The sequence below is a fragment of the Phalacrocorax carbo genome, chromosome 4 (genome assembly GCF_963921805.1).
Source record: "Phalacrocorax carbo chromosome 4, bPhaCar2.1, whole genome shotgun sequence".
NCBI lineage: Eukaryota > Metazoa > Chordata > Aves > Suliformes > Phalacrocoracidae > Phalacrocorax > Phalacrocorax carbo.
Window position 1 is genome coordinate 27,085,567 of NC_087516.1, and position 14,250 is coordinate 27,099,816.

General features: G+C 41.1%; 1 protein-coding gene across 1 annotated transcript in view; it reads left to right on the forward strand.

Moving 5' to 3' along the window:
• The window catches only part of LIMCH1 (LIM and calponin homology domains 1), a 184,351-nt gene that overhangs the window by 125,779 nt on the left and 44,322 nt on the right, over positions 1-14,250 (forward strand). The window contains exons 10-16 of the mRNA XM_064449349.1: positions 3,427-3,717; positions 4,974-5,228; positions 6,541-6,885; positions 7,592-7,915; positions 8,475-8,708; positions 9,689-9,937; positions 10,888-10,923. Coding sequence (XP_064305419.1) covers positions 3,427-3,717; positions 4,974-5,228; positions 6,541-6,885; positions 7,592-7,915; positions 8,475-8,708; positions 9,689-9,937; positions 10,888-10,923 — 1,734 coding nt within the window. The remainder of the gene's footprint in view (positions 1-3,426; positions 3,718-4,973; positions 5,229-6,540; positions 6,886-7,591; positions 7,916-8,474; positions 8,709-9,688; positions 9,938-10,887; positions 10,924-14,250) is intronic.

The window sequence follows — 14,250 nt, forward strand, 5'->3', positions numbered from 1 at the left end:
CATTTCTCAATCCCTCTTGTGTCTGTGTTCTGATCCTTTTTTTTCCTTCGCACCTCTTGCTCTCTCATCTTTCTGTGATTCCAGCCTCTCTTTTTTCACCTGAGGTTGCCAGTCGTCTTCTGCTTGCTCTGAGTTCTTTACAGGCTGTTTCCTCTCAACATCTTGACCTCTGGAGGACACCCACTGTGCCTTTGAGTTCTACAAGGCATCTAATTGTTCCTAAAGCTCAAACTCAGTTGGGGACCTTTCTGGATCCGGCACAGGAAGGATTTGAACTTGTATGCAAATGCATTTTTTGCTTGGAATCTAAGTACTTCGCTCCATTGCTATAACATGTTCTAGGAGAGGACTCCATTAAACTAGATGCTATACAAGTGCATGCCAAAAAGCATTTCCTTTTCCCAAAGGAGTATATTGCCCCTTTATAGCATGGGGTTTTTTATTGATATGTGATCCTCCTTGCTTGCTTGTTGTCTGCATCTGTCCCTTATTTACACTCCTGTATCTGAAAGAGAAGGGTCGGATTCATGGAAACTCCCTAAAAAGAGGAGGAGAATTCAGTCTGTTGTAATAAATGGTGGAGTACAGGGGGGTAAGAGAGAAATATGATAAAATGAAGAATTCTTGGCATGTTCATTGCAAAAGGGACATGGACTCTTGACAGTGCATATGTATGCAAAACCCTTCCATTGTTCTGAAATGTAATAGAAGGATCCACAAACCTGTATGAGACCCTGCTTCACCAAGTGCAAACACCCACGGTCTGACACTTTGGAAGCTTCTGCCATAGCAGCATGGACCCATGTGTTGTTTCTGGAAGGGCTGGGGCTGGATGTGCAAGAGCCATTTGCAAATCTGCAGGGAATTCCGATCCATTGCAAGCTTCAAATCTACATTCTTTGCTATCTCTGTGGTGAACTGACGTTGAAAGGTACTTTTGAGACCTCACGAACTGATTCAGGAGACCCCAAATTGTCACAGCTAATCTCTGATTCCATTAAAAAGAACATGTAAATGAATGGAAAATATTTTTAACCTAGCAACTGATGGCTGAAGTCTAGTTACATACTAAAAGTTGTAAGTTCTTCAGTTATTCATTACAATGACTCAATTATTCTTTTTAATATTATAACTCCATATTTTTTGTTGCCAAAAACACCCTTCTCAGAAGCGCTACATTTGATGCTCTCAAGCTTCAATAGCATTGGCAGCCATGAGACTGAAAAATTCAGTAGTTTTTACTGAACAATCACTTCATTATACATAGCTCTTAAAAACTAAAAGCATGAAACAATTCCTCCAACGTAACCAGCTGAATAAATACTCATCTTACTGATTTTTGTTTAAGAAGTAAATATAAGGGAGATTTAATGGAATATTATGTGATTTTATACAAGCCCTTTAAGTCCAGGGTCCTGAAAGTTATTTCCAAATGATCAGATTTCAAAAAAGGGTAATGGTACCAGTAGTAAAGTCTGATTAAAAAAATTAAGCTAATCATATGTACCCTGGCTTTTTTGGGAGAACAAGTTCCAGTGTATATGGTTTTTAGATAACTTCCTTTGTGCCTAAAATGTTAGGCACCGTGTGTCTACTTTAGAGCAGAATATTTTCTCTACAGTTTCAAATTCTTGGACTGGGGAAGCAAAAGATGTCTTAGGAAACCATAGGTGGAAAATCAGACTCTTTCCCTGGTGATCTTCTTGAACTTAATGTATTGCAGGTTTAAAAATCCAGTTACATTTGGGCAAATCACACTAGTGTATTGACAACCTGTGATTTAGAATTGAGTGATGAAATATCCCTGTTCAGCAGTGAACTTTGAACCTGAAGGTGACCTTGTAGGCCTGTTGATTTTGGTACATACAAGAGTCAACATCCTTAGTAAACTTCTTACCACATTATTTTAGGGAAGAAAGAGTAGAAATCATTGTTATGGGTGGAAGCTAAGGGATAGGACTACACTTGTGTTGGAGGGTTAGAAACACGGAGCACGGCAAAGCATACGGCAGCTCAGAGCCATCTGTTCCAGCTGTTTGTGATGCTGCTGTGAACAGGGATGCTCATGAGGGAGAGGGACAGCCAGTGATGTCTATTGCCTTAAATGAGTTCTTGGTCCTTCAGAGAGATCTAAGGAAAGAGTTGCCTTTGACTAATTTGCAAGTATGCTCCCCACATCACTAATGGGGGGTCCTGTGCCTTGCAGCGTAATAAGGCGAAGGCTGGAAGTTTCACATTGCTCCGCTGTCCTCTGAGGCCTGAGCCAGGCTGACCTGTCCAGGATGGCTTATGGCTTCCCTGTAACTTTCGCTGGCAACTTTGTTGAGCAGTGCTTTCAAAGAGCAGCTGGGGCTGTAATATAAGTGGTGTGTACGGTGGGCTTGTGGGGCTTTGAAGTGTTTTAGAAAAACAGCTAATTATAGCACTAGTGTTTTCTTAAATAGAAGAGAAACTCGAAGCACCCCCTTAGCGGTTCAGATTTGCTTTCTTAATGTCACTCTGTTCAATCCTTTGTGATATCCTCTTTTTCCCTTTGTGTAGCAAGGTGTGCTATGTGAAAGAGGTGATGCAAGATGTTTGCAGCCTACAGAAGTACCGCATGGAACAGTCTACTACTTGATATCCAACTTTCTAAAATATCAATAAAGACAATTTGATATTTAAATGGGAGAGTCACATAGCTCTTGCCATCTGTCTTTCCAGTTTGCTTAAGAGTACTGACCGTTACTAGTTAAAATAAGCTTAATCCTTCTGGGCGCCAGCTGTCAAGGGTCTTCATTGTCATAACCTTCAGTAACAACAAGGCTGCGTTTGGTATTGAGTCTCATTTCTGACCAAGGCAGGTGGGAGTGTGTTCCAGTATGCCAGTGTCATTGGCACAAGGGCTTATTCTGTGGGAAGGGGAAGGTTAGTTAGGGAAAGCATCAAGCATGCATGTGTCTGAGAAGAAAAGCAGTTAAGAATATTAGGGCAAGCACCCTCAGTGATTACTTGGGTCTTAAAAAACCCCAGAGCCATTAAGAAAAAAAAGTGCCAAATATCTGGTAGTTCAGGATTCAGCAGTGTTAGCCAAGAATCAAATATTTGCACCAAATCTCTTTCTTTGAAGTGTTCAAGAGGTTTAATACTGCCATTTACAGTACTACCTTCACTGCATCTAGTAGGTTCAACTAGTTCTTACTGTTTCTTCTAGCTATAGCTAAAATGAGTAAAGATTCAACACTACTGATTTTCTGTGTGAAGTCCTTGTGGATTTGTTACCTGTATATGGTAAGTTTTATTTATAACAAGGCTTTGCCCAATCTAACAGCAGCCTGGAGCATATTTGATTAACTGTGCTTGTTTTATGACCTGGAGATGAGTGCTGCCACTCCCTTCTCCTCCCCTGGTGCATCAAGAGCTTTCTTTAATTTTGCCCTGTGCCAGTAAAAAGCCAACATGTGAAGACAACGGAAGCACTCCAGACATCATCCTTCGCAAGGACAACCCCTTCATGATACATTACCAAGGGAAGGATTCTGGTTCGGAAGACGAAGCAGTCAGCAGAGTGCCTGATTTAGAAAAGGATGACTTTGCCACCCGGAGAGCCAGAATGAATCAACCCAAACAAATAGTTTCATTTAACTCCTTTTTAATTGGACCCTATACGAGTAAAGATAAAGGTAAACTGGAAGACATTAAAAAGCCAGTGCAGGTGGAAAAGCAGGAACATGCAAGGTGTGCATTCATGGTCTTTTTTCTTTCTATTATAATGCATAATTTCACATGGCTTATTGCTGTGTAGGATTAAAGCTGTCTTGGCTACAAAAAACTTACAAAGTAAATGCAAATGCTTTATCATAAACTGATCAGAAAAGAGACGTAGATTACTTGCTGTAATTTTTTGTTAGAGTATAAGGGCCAGGAGCTTTAACTGACTATGAGTGTAAATAACACAAAGACTAGACACTTTCGTTATCTAAGCTCATGAGACAGCTCATGAGCATGAGTAGTGGAGAATAAACTTAGAAGATATATTTTGCATCTCCGCTCTTTTGCCGAGCATTTTCAACGCACATTTTTGGATGCATCTTTTTTAATCTAATGCCATTCTGCCCTGCAGAAAACATGGACTTAGTCTCTAGTTAATGCACTGAATATATATACCTGCTATACTGCACTGAATTGTGTTGAACATGGTCGTAATGTTTCTTACATAGCACTGTTTTTGGAAATGGAGCATGGCTTACAAGACTTCAGCCTAGAAAATCTTTTGTCTTCAGTCCAGTGATACAGATCTTTAAGAAGTTGACAAACACACATATCTGCTAGGCACACATCATCTTCAGGAAACAAGTATATTTGTTTTATTTGTCCAAAGAGAAACGATCCTAGATAAAAACACTATATACACATATCAGTGGACCTTAACTGTACTAACTGATACATTCAGAAAACTTCTCTTAATATCTGGTAGCTCTTTTCAGTAATGCAAAATGTGCCTTTCAGCTGCTGGTAATTGGATTACATAAACATTTTCTAATGACTAGTTTGGCAGGGCTTCTGAAGAGCACATAACCAAATTTTAATATTCTATTGCTATTTACTCTAAGATCAAAGAAATTCTGTAGTATGTTTGCAAGCAAAACTTGAATTCGCTTTGCTAATAATATGAAAAAGATATTTGTACCTATTTACGAGAAAGCTTATTGCAGAAACGCTGAATACAGTACTAACTTAAAGATTTTTCTTGCTTAAGCTAGGAGCAGAAGTCGTGATGAAGTGGTCTCAATAGTGCATGAGCAGGGAAGCATAGATGAGAGGTTTCAACTTCAAATGAATTCCGTATATACTTCCTAAAATTAACGTAAAGTTATTCTGCTTATAAATTCAGTTTTATCTTCTTGCACTCTGAACCTCTTCTATTGACACTAATTTATTATTGCTCCCTCAAAATATCTTTTCCTGCTGAACTTGAATGTGCATTAAATTAGAAGACGACGGGTGCACATGGCATCAGCAAGGCAAATAGTGACAAGCAAAGAGAATCCACTTCCGCAAGCTGAGAAGTCTGAGTCAGAGGAGGAACAGCAGGTGAAAGTGCGTGATACTGAGAAAGATGATTTGGCTAAACGGAAATCTCAAAGTACCCTTCCTCAGCTACAAGAAGATGTGAGTTTTGTGAATGCTTCTATAACAAAAGCAGATCTGGAAACCTGGAAAAGATTGAAACGGTCAGGGGAGCCCAGGTATGGTTTCTGCCTGTGGACAGGATTGGCACCCTCGGGAGCATGTTCAGTGTGTCACGATCCACTGTGTGTGCTTGTGGTTTTAAACTTGAAGAATGCCTTGATGACAGCCTGTCCTCACCTGTTTAAATTTTCAGGAGTCATCCAGAATCTGTACAGGGATGCTGTCTAGCTATCATGAAATGAAAGTGTGTCGATCATTTAGAACTACTATAGTAGTTTCATGGTCACTCCCCCAGTGGAAACTCTTAATGTCATATTAGAAAGGTCCCCCTTGTCTCATGGATCAACCCGCTTTGAAGCCACTCTAAGTTGAATAGTGCAAAGGTCCATGTGGCACCACTAACTCAGTAGCACTGTGCTGCTGCTGCTAATGATGCTCTCTTCAGGACTTGGGGCATTATACCTTGGGGGTATTAACTGAGGATCAACATCTCTTTGCATTAATGTGGCTATACTGCTTTTGAGACCTGAGCTAATATATCTGCATGAGACCATACGTCTGTGTTTAATAAATACACCAGCACTGTTTGTCACTGCAGCAGGAGTTTCAGAAGCCTTGTTGTATGGTGTAGACATGCTCTTATTGTAAACTAAGCCTCTGCAAAGGGAGGCGGTATAAGGTAGTTATTCTAAGCTATTCCCCTATGGAGGTGGGCTGTAACATATATACGTGATTTGTGACTCCAGTAGGAAAGGATAACAACTCCTAGCCTTCGTGTTTACACGCATGCCATTTTCCAATTAAACGTGGCCATCTGTTCAGGCATTCTTCTAACAATGTGGTTACTGTGTATAATTTTAGCCTAATACAAACCATCAAAAGTCAGTCATTCTCTCATCTCAAAGATATTAGAACTCTCTGTTACTTTTGAGGTGACTAACTAAAATCAAGATTCAGTCCCCTTGATTTAGGATAAGTGAATTGCCCTTCCTGGTGCTCTTGTGCCACTGGAACGTCCCCATGACAAGGTGGGTGTGCTGGTGCTTGCACAGTCCCATGTAATGCATGGCGCAGGACTGCATGAGCAGATAAGGGAATTATAGCTTTGTTAGGGTGAAGAACTGAGTCTGGAATGGGCCATAATGCTACGTTCCTTCCTCTAAGGAAGTGCTTCCATGGATGTGCTCCCCAGCAAGTCTGTGGTATCTTTGGATTTTATCTGTCATTTGGGCCTTAGTATACCACAGCTGTTTGTACCTTTGTCCTTGAATTTTAAAATAAAAACCCTCCAAAACCTTAGGAGCATTTAATTTGCTTTATTCTGGGGTCTCATTTGGGGGGGATTCTTCTATTCCTCATTCATACTAGTGAAGAAGATTTCAAACGTCCCAGTGACACTCTGCCTCCAGCTGAAAACACAGTGAAAGCAGCAGCCCACGACGATTTTGCTGTCCGCAAAGCCAGAGCAAACAAAAAGGCTGGTAGCCCCAAGCAGAAGTTTGTGCATTTTGGGCCAGTAACTGAGATTGATCAACAGAAATGGGACAAGCTCGTTATTGGCAGAGCTTCATCCAAGAGCAGAACAGAAGAGGAAAGCAAGAAGGACAGTGTGGAGGGTCACTCTGGTGTTGAAAGCTCTCCTTCAACCATTGTTGGCAGTCTTCGGTTCGCTGAACACAGCGATGAAGTATCTAAGCCACAGAATGAGTCCAGGTATTTGGTGTGGCTTAGGAAGTGCTGCTGAGCTGGAAATGAGACCTGTTCTTGCCAGATGCTGATCTGCATGGGGGCGGCCTGCAGCAAAGACCTAAGAGCTGTTTATGTGCACGGCCTTGTTCAGAAATCATCTGATGCCTTCACAGTATCTTAACATGTTTAGGGTTACGCAAAACAACACTGCGCAAAGGTCTTCTGTGAGCTTGCTTCAGAATTTCTGATGAGCGGTGAAATCACTGGTATCTCAGTCTGAGCTGTTGTTCAAGCTTTTTCTGCTTGAATTCCAGTGGCTTTGCTCTGCCTGCTTTCAGCACAGCAGGAATTTGTCCTTCAGCTTGCTGGCCTTACTGATGTTCAAAAAATGCTTTCTTCAAACCTAATGGATTTACTTTCTTTTTGAAGATGTAATGCTGAAGCCAAGGTGTATTGGTGCTCTGTGTTTCTGGCATTTATCTGGAGGACAATTACAGCTCTGGGAAGCTAGCATATTAACAGAGCTTACATTTATTTGGCTTTTCTTTAATTGCTTAGTCTGTGGCTGTAGCAAGAATTTTTAATGAATGCTTTTAGCAAGCAATTCATTTAGTTAAGTTTGTGTGTTTATAAAACATTTGCAAACTGAGTTGGAGGACTCCTCTTCTTGCCTTCATTTGACCTAAGAATGTTTTGTCTATCTCAACCCTCCTCTCAGTTGCATTGCTAGCGAGGTAGCCAAGTCAGGTACAGATGACTCCTGCAGGAGAATGCTGTCACCTGTCCCAGCTTTTGGCAACATCTCTGAGAAACAAACCCTGCGCGGTTTGAACGAACAGCAAGAAAGCACCGAGGAAGACTGCGTGGGGCATTTACCAGACATTGAGAGAGATGATATGTTGGTTAGAAGGTTGGGAACTTTTCAGAGGCGTACCACTAGCCCTGTTCCCATACATTGTCCTCCGCTGTCAGTAGCTCCTCATCTGCTGCAGCAGCGGAAAGGGGAGGCAGTAGCTCCTGAGAAGGATTTGAAGACTCCACAGGAAGCAGAAAGGTCAGAGAACAGAAACCTGAGCCTCATGCCTGGTTTGTGTGTGGTGTTAGCTTGGATCAGTCAGCAATGTTGTTCCATTCTTCACACAGCCTTTAAAGATGCATTTTACTCATTCATCACGGCATGTGTTCTGTTTTATGAAATTACGTACAAGAATGTATCCTATGAACATAAAACAGTCTGTTTTCTTTAATAATATTTAAGTACTTCAGTTGTTAATTGCTGTTCAGCATGAAAACAGTCTTTCATCTTTTGGGGGGATTTCTTTTGCAATCCATGGTGCTTTGTCCAGACTTTTATGCAGCTTCCAAGTCAATAATTCCTCATATACATTTTTATGCAATCTCCAACTTCTAACGTATCACCTACATAAGTGTGGCACTCAACATAGTTTCCTCTTGCACTCACTCCCTGCACTGTAGCTAGAGACGCCTAGTTGTCCGTCATTCTGCAACTGTGTTTTGAGTAACAGTACTGCACGTTACCTCAGCAGCCGATTGCCTTTGGGCTGCACAAGTGAGCATTATCATGGAACAGTGTCACTTGTCTCTCTGAGCAGTACTGTCACACGAGAAGAAAGCCATGAACAGCTTGAAATCCCTCAGCAGCAGAGTGGTGGAACAGAAAGCAAAGTGAAATTTCCAGACCTGCAAAGAGATGACATGTTGGCCAGAAGAACTGGAGCATTCCTAAAACAGCCTGGGCCCAGTGTTAAGCAGTTTCTTCCCATGCCATTTTCAAAGCAGCAGAATAAGCAGGGTACAGCTAGAGAACTTGAGAAGAAAACTACGAGGTAAGAAAGTTGTGCTTCTCTCTTTCCCTTGCAAACTGGCCCTGTGGGCTGTTTGTCAAGATCTCTTGATCTGGAAGAGTTGCTGTTGGCCCAACAGCAGTTTCTTCTGTACTTGTCCTTGATTCTGTGCCGGCTCTTTCTGCTCAGAAGAAGGCAGTGCAGTGTTTCTAGCCCTATTGGGGGAGCCCTGTAAAGACTCGGAGCAGTGCTCTACCAGATGCAAAATTCTAACAGCGTGTGGAAATGGATATGCATAGCAAGATTGTGTTACATTTGCAGAGGTTTCTGGTTAAATACAAGCTAATAATTATGAACATTATCAGCTAGAAATAGAGGTGCTGGATATGGTAGGTTAGATGGTTGTCTATGGCTTAGCTGGTGCTAGTGACTTCTAGACATCCAAGATCTCTCCTGATAATGCTTGGTGTCTTTCTAAGCACCTTTCTTCAGATGTATGAGGCTACGTGGGGAAGTTGGTGGTTTAGCCTTTGAACAGTTACCATTGGCTGGTTGAGCCACATGCAAGTGGGAATGGAAAGGTTCTTATTCATCAGCCTCTTCAAAGTACATTAGGAGAAGGATATGCATGTGCCTGTGCATACACAGATGGAAAAAATAGTGTACAGCTCAAGACAGGAAAGAACAACTGTTATCTACCATAGAATTGAACAGTGATTTGGTGTTGAGAAGACCTTAAGTTGAATAGGTTAGTTAAAATATGTACTTAACACTTTAATCTTTGGCAGTATCCAAGACAGTTTGTGTTTCTGACTTAAAGGAATGGAAGTACAAGCATTTGACTCTCTATTAAAATTATATTTTGTGCACCTGCCTCACTTAGCTTTTTACCTATCAGCTGTTTGGGTTTGGGGGGGAGGATGGGTGTTAACTTACAGTTTTGCTTTTCATTATCTATATATGTGATTTTTTTAAACGATGCTTAATACGTCTCTTTGCACTGCTGCCTTTGGCTCACTCAGGCCTGAAAAATGTCCACAACCCTGCATTGGTAGCTCTGGAAAACCTGTAATACAACCACCTCAAGAACAGCAGCAAGGGCAGGAAAATTGCAGTCCCCCTCCTGCAGGACAAGATGAGACTGTTTGTACTGCCCCAGTGGGTGAAGGTAGCCCCAATGAAGTCCACCTTGGTCAAACATCTAAGCTTCAGGAGGTTCCTGGGGAAAACAAAACAGAAACATTGTCATCCAAGGATGAGCATCTGCAAACGTGAGCTCTCTATGGTGTGAATCACACAGCTTGTTACGCTCCTGTGCGCACACTTCAGAATTCAGATTGTTCATTGCCTGGTATATTTTCAGTCCAGACTGAAATGCTCTATGTTGGTAATGCACTTTTTAGAAACAAACAGAATAGTTGTGTAATGTATTTTCATTTGAAATATTTGAAATATTGAAATGAAAGCTGATTGAAAGGGAATATTTTGTTATAGTATATATGTTGAACTGCCAAAAAGGATTATGAATAGTAGAGGTTCACCTGGGCTCTGCTCTTTTAGAGATGTGTATCTTGCTTCTCCGTGATTAGAAAACATTGCAGTGTTGGCTTTTGTACTTGATGTTCTTTTATGATAAATCCCGGATACAGTATGTGGTTTGCATGGCTCTAAACAAGACTGTCACTTTAGTGAATGACACTGACTTGTGTATTACCAGTACCTTTTTTCAGCTACACACACCCCCTTAAAAAACCCAACAACAAAAAAAAAGGAAATCCTGTGGCTCACTTTCTGCCTATAATATTTGTCTCTTCTGTGCTTCAGTAATGGTGATTCTGAGCACTGCTGTGGAATGTAACTGTTAAGTTTTGTCTCCATTCATCGCATGTGTGACACTTAATGTAAATGTTAACATATTGTCTATTTTCATTTAACTATTTTCTACCCCAATTTTAGGTATACTTCAACAGATTTTTATAATGGAAGCATTAGCATGGGGGTCAGGGAGGGATGGGTGGTATTCTTACATAGTTTGACCTCTAGACAATTAGGTAAGTCTTATTTGCTGAATACATAATCCCTGAACAGTATGATTCTTTTTTGGTCAGCTTTACTAGTACAGGTTGGATGGTCAAGTGACAGTTACCCACATTGCATGGGTCCAGTTGCAATTACTACTTAATGTCTTTATCAACCTCTAATATTATATTTGGTCTTGTAGATTCGGCCCCAGAACTGCTGTGTCTGATGACGCAGAGTAAGTTGTCTTGTGTTCACAAGATCCTTTTTTAAACAACTTACACTGCATGCTTTCCCATCTTTCTACTAATTTAAAATGCAGTTGATGCCTCATTATTATTTTGCAGTGTTCCAGCAAATAAATTTTTCAGAGAAACACTGAAAAATGGAATGCTCTGTGGCTTACATTGCAGCTAAAAATAATTCTTATTAAAAAGTCCATAAAAACTGAGTGTAACACTAATGTCCAGCTGTTGCTTAAATTATTGTTCCCCTTTTTCCCTTCTTTTTTCCCCTGTTTTCCCTTCTTTTTTTCCCTGTTTTCCCTTCTTTTTTTCCCTGTTTTCCCTTCTTTTTTTTCCCTGTTTTCCCTTCTTTTTTTTCCCTGTTTTCCCTTCTTTTTTTTCCCTGTTTTCCCTTCTTTTTTTTCCCTGTTTTCCCTTCTTTTTTCCCATTTTCTTCTGAATTTCCATTGCCTCTAATCAGGTAAAGAGAGTTGGGTTGAATCTGAGCTGGGTGTTGAGGAAGAAAATGAAGTATGACCTGTACAGGAAGAAAAAAGAAATCCCAAAGTAAAATAAAATCCGTTGTGATCTTCAGAATAATAATCAGGAAAATAAGTCTTCAACTGTTCCTTTATTGTCTTTTGAAAACTTTCTCTTGAGTCCCTTCTAGGTTGGGTTTAATTTAATAATGTACTAAACTTCATTATTTTTTTTAAGCTCTTCACCTTGATGCTTTACTTTTGGCAGAAGGAGTAGGACTGTGACATTTATTGCAGTCAAACATATTTTAATTGTGTGTATATGCCTGTGAACTGTAGTTCAGAACAGTATGCAACATCATTTAGAAAGCTCTGTGAAAGTATTAGCTATTCTTACAAAGTGCAGGCGTTTAGAAGCAAAGAAATAGTTGGGAACTACCCACAGAACAGAACTACCTTTTGTTCACAGAAATGCACATGACTTCCTCTGTCTCCCAGATTAAATTACAAAATAGAAACAGCATGGAGGTTTTCTTATAACAAGTATATACAGAGACTCATATATAATTTTTCACCCTTTCCTCTAATGCTAAAGGCTATAGAATCATGGACTGAATATTCTTTACAAGACCTGTAATACCTTTATGCTGAGCAGAGCCTGTGTCCTCTGACTGCAGAGCAAATGTGATCATTTTCAAGCAGCAGAAATCTGTTCAATCAAATAAAGACATGAGATAAAAAGAGCATAACAACACCAGAGTATTATACTTAGCAACGGTGACTTTCCTGCCATTTCAGAAAGCCTACCTATCTGGTTAATTTGTTCGTTTTCCCACATTTCTGCCTGTCTGTATTAAATGCAAACATGAGAGAAGGTACATGGAGATGCCTTCAAAGAGGCATTGCAATGCATTTGGTTGTGTGACGTGAGAGCAGCAAAAATGAATGAATTGTATTTTTATTCCATATTGATTCTGATTTTGTTTTAAAAGGCAAAACAATAAATGTTCAAGCCTTGTTGTCATCCTTTCCAGATGTGCCACAGTTTCAGAGCAACTGTTTTCCTCAACTGTCTTTTAAGTTCTTACAAACGTAAGATTATGGTTTTCCTTCTGAAGATAAAGCGCTTACAAAGAATCTAATAAAATTTGGCTCTCAAGTAGGAAAAAAAATATTGAGTTGACATTTAAAATGCTTCCAAAATGTTTGTCAAGTCTCCATTTAGAACTATGTAACTTGAATTCAGTCTTAGACTAGGTGCTGTTTATTCCAGCAGCAAAACTAGGAACTCCTTTGTTAGACTGGAAAAGTTCCCTTCACTGGTTAATGAATGCTAGATATTGTCATCAGTCCTGATCTGTCACAAGTTCCAGAAAAGGCAGTACTTAGTGTGTTGCTGATGATCAGCCCCATTCCCATCTCCCAAAGAGATGGGGCTGAATTCTGGTAGTAGTGTCACAGTCCAGTGTGAGTTTAGACTTACTCATTTTACTTGAAGCCTGACAAGCAAATAATAGGGAGCTGAGATTTTTAAGTATTTGTTTACTAGAGCCCAATTCTTTAGCCAGCCTGTTGCTTTTTATGTTTTGGTGGGGTCTCTAAAGTCTTAGTATGCCTGTAAAATTGTAATGCAGCCACATAATAAATACCTTGTATAGGGATTGTTAACATATCTGCTTGAGGGTAGGAAGGCTCTGCAGAGGGACCGGGACAGGCTGGATCGATGGGCTGAGGCCAACTGTATGAGGTTTAACAAGGCCAAGTGCCGGGTCCTGCACTTGGGTCACAACAACTCCATGCAGCGCTACAGGCTTGGGGAGGAGTGGCTGGAGAGCTGCCTGGAGGAGAAGGACCTGGGTGTGTTGGTTGACAGGTGGCTGAACATGAGCCAGCAGTGTGCTCAGGCAGCCAAGAAGGCCAATGGCATCCTGGCATGTATCAGGAATAGTGTGGCCAGCAGGAGCAGGGAGGTGATAGTGCCCCTGTACTCGGCACTGGTGAGGCCGCGCCTTGAGTACTGTGTGCAGCTTTGGGCCCCTCACTACAACAAGGACATCGAGGTGCTGGAGCGTGTCCAGAGGAGGTCAACGAAGCTGGTGAAGGGTCTGGAGGGCAAGTCCTGTGAGGACAGGTTGAGGGAACTGGGGTTGTTTAGCCTGGAGGAGTCTGAGGGGAGACTTTATCGCTCTCTACAACTACCGGAAAGGAGGTTGTAGTGAGGTGGGTGTTGGTCTCTTCTCCCAGGTCACTAGCGATAGAATGAGAGGAAACAGCTTCAAGCTGCATCAGGGGAGGTTGAGATTGGGTACTCGGCCACTGAAAGAGTGCTCAGGCATTGGAACAGGCTGCCCAGAAAGGTGGTAGAGTCACCATCCCTGGAAGTATTTAAAAGATGTGTTGACGTGGCACTTCAGGGCATGGTTTAGGAGACATGGTGGTGTTGGGCTGACAGTTGGACTTGATGATCCTAGAGGTCTTTTCCAACCTTAATGATTCTATGATTCTAAAAGGAAGGTTTTTACCTTATTTCTCACTTTCAAACTAAATAGTCTTGAACACTCAGGTCCTTGGGGACATTTTTTGTTCAACACTTGACAGACCTTTTAAAAAAAAAAAAAAGAAGTCCTGCATGGTATCACTGACAAGAACTGTAATTTGCGAGAATAAAGTAGCGTAACTAATCCTGAAGACCTAGCCCTCCAAAATACACTGTTGGCCTGAACAGTGCTTTTTCCCAGACCTTTGTTAGCACAGCAAGTCAGGTACACTGGTCAGCAGAAAGGCCTCTTGCTTCCGGACAGAGTTTGGATACAATCCCCAGAGTTTTGCTAACAGCAGAAAATTCCTTAACATGAATTCAGT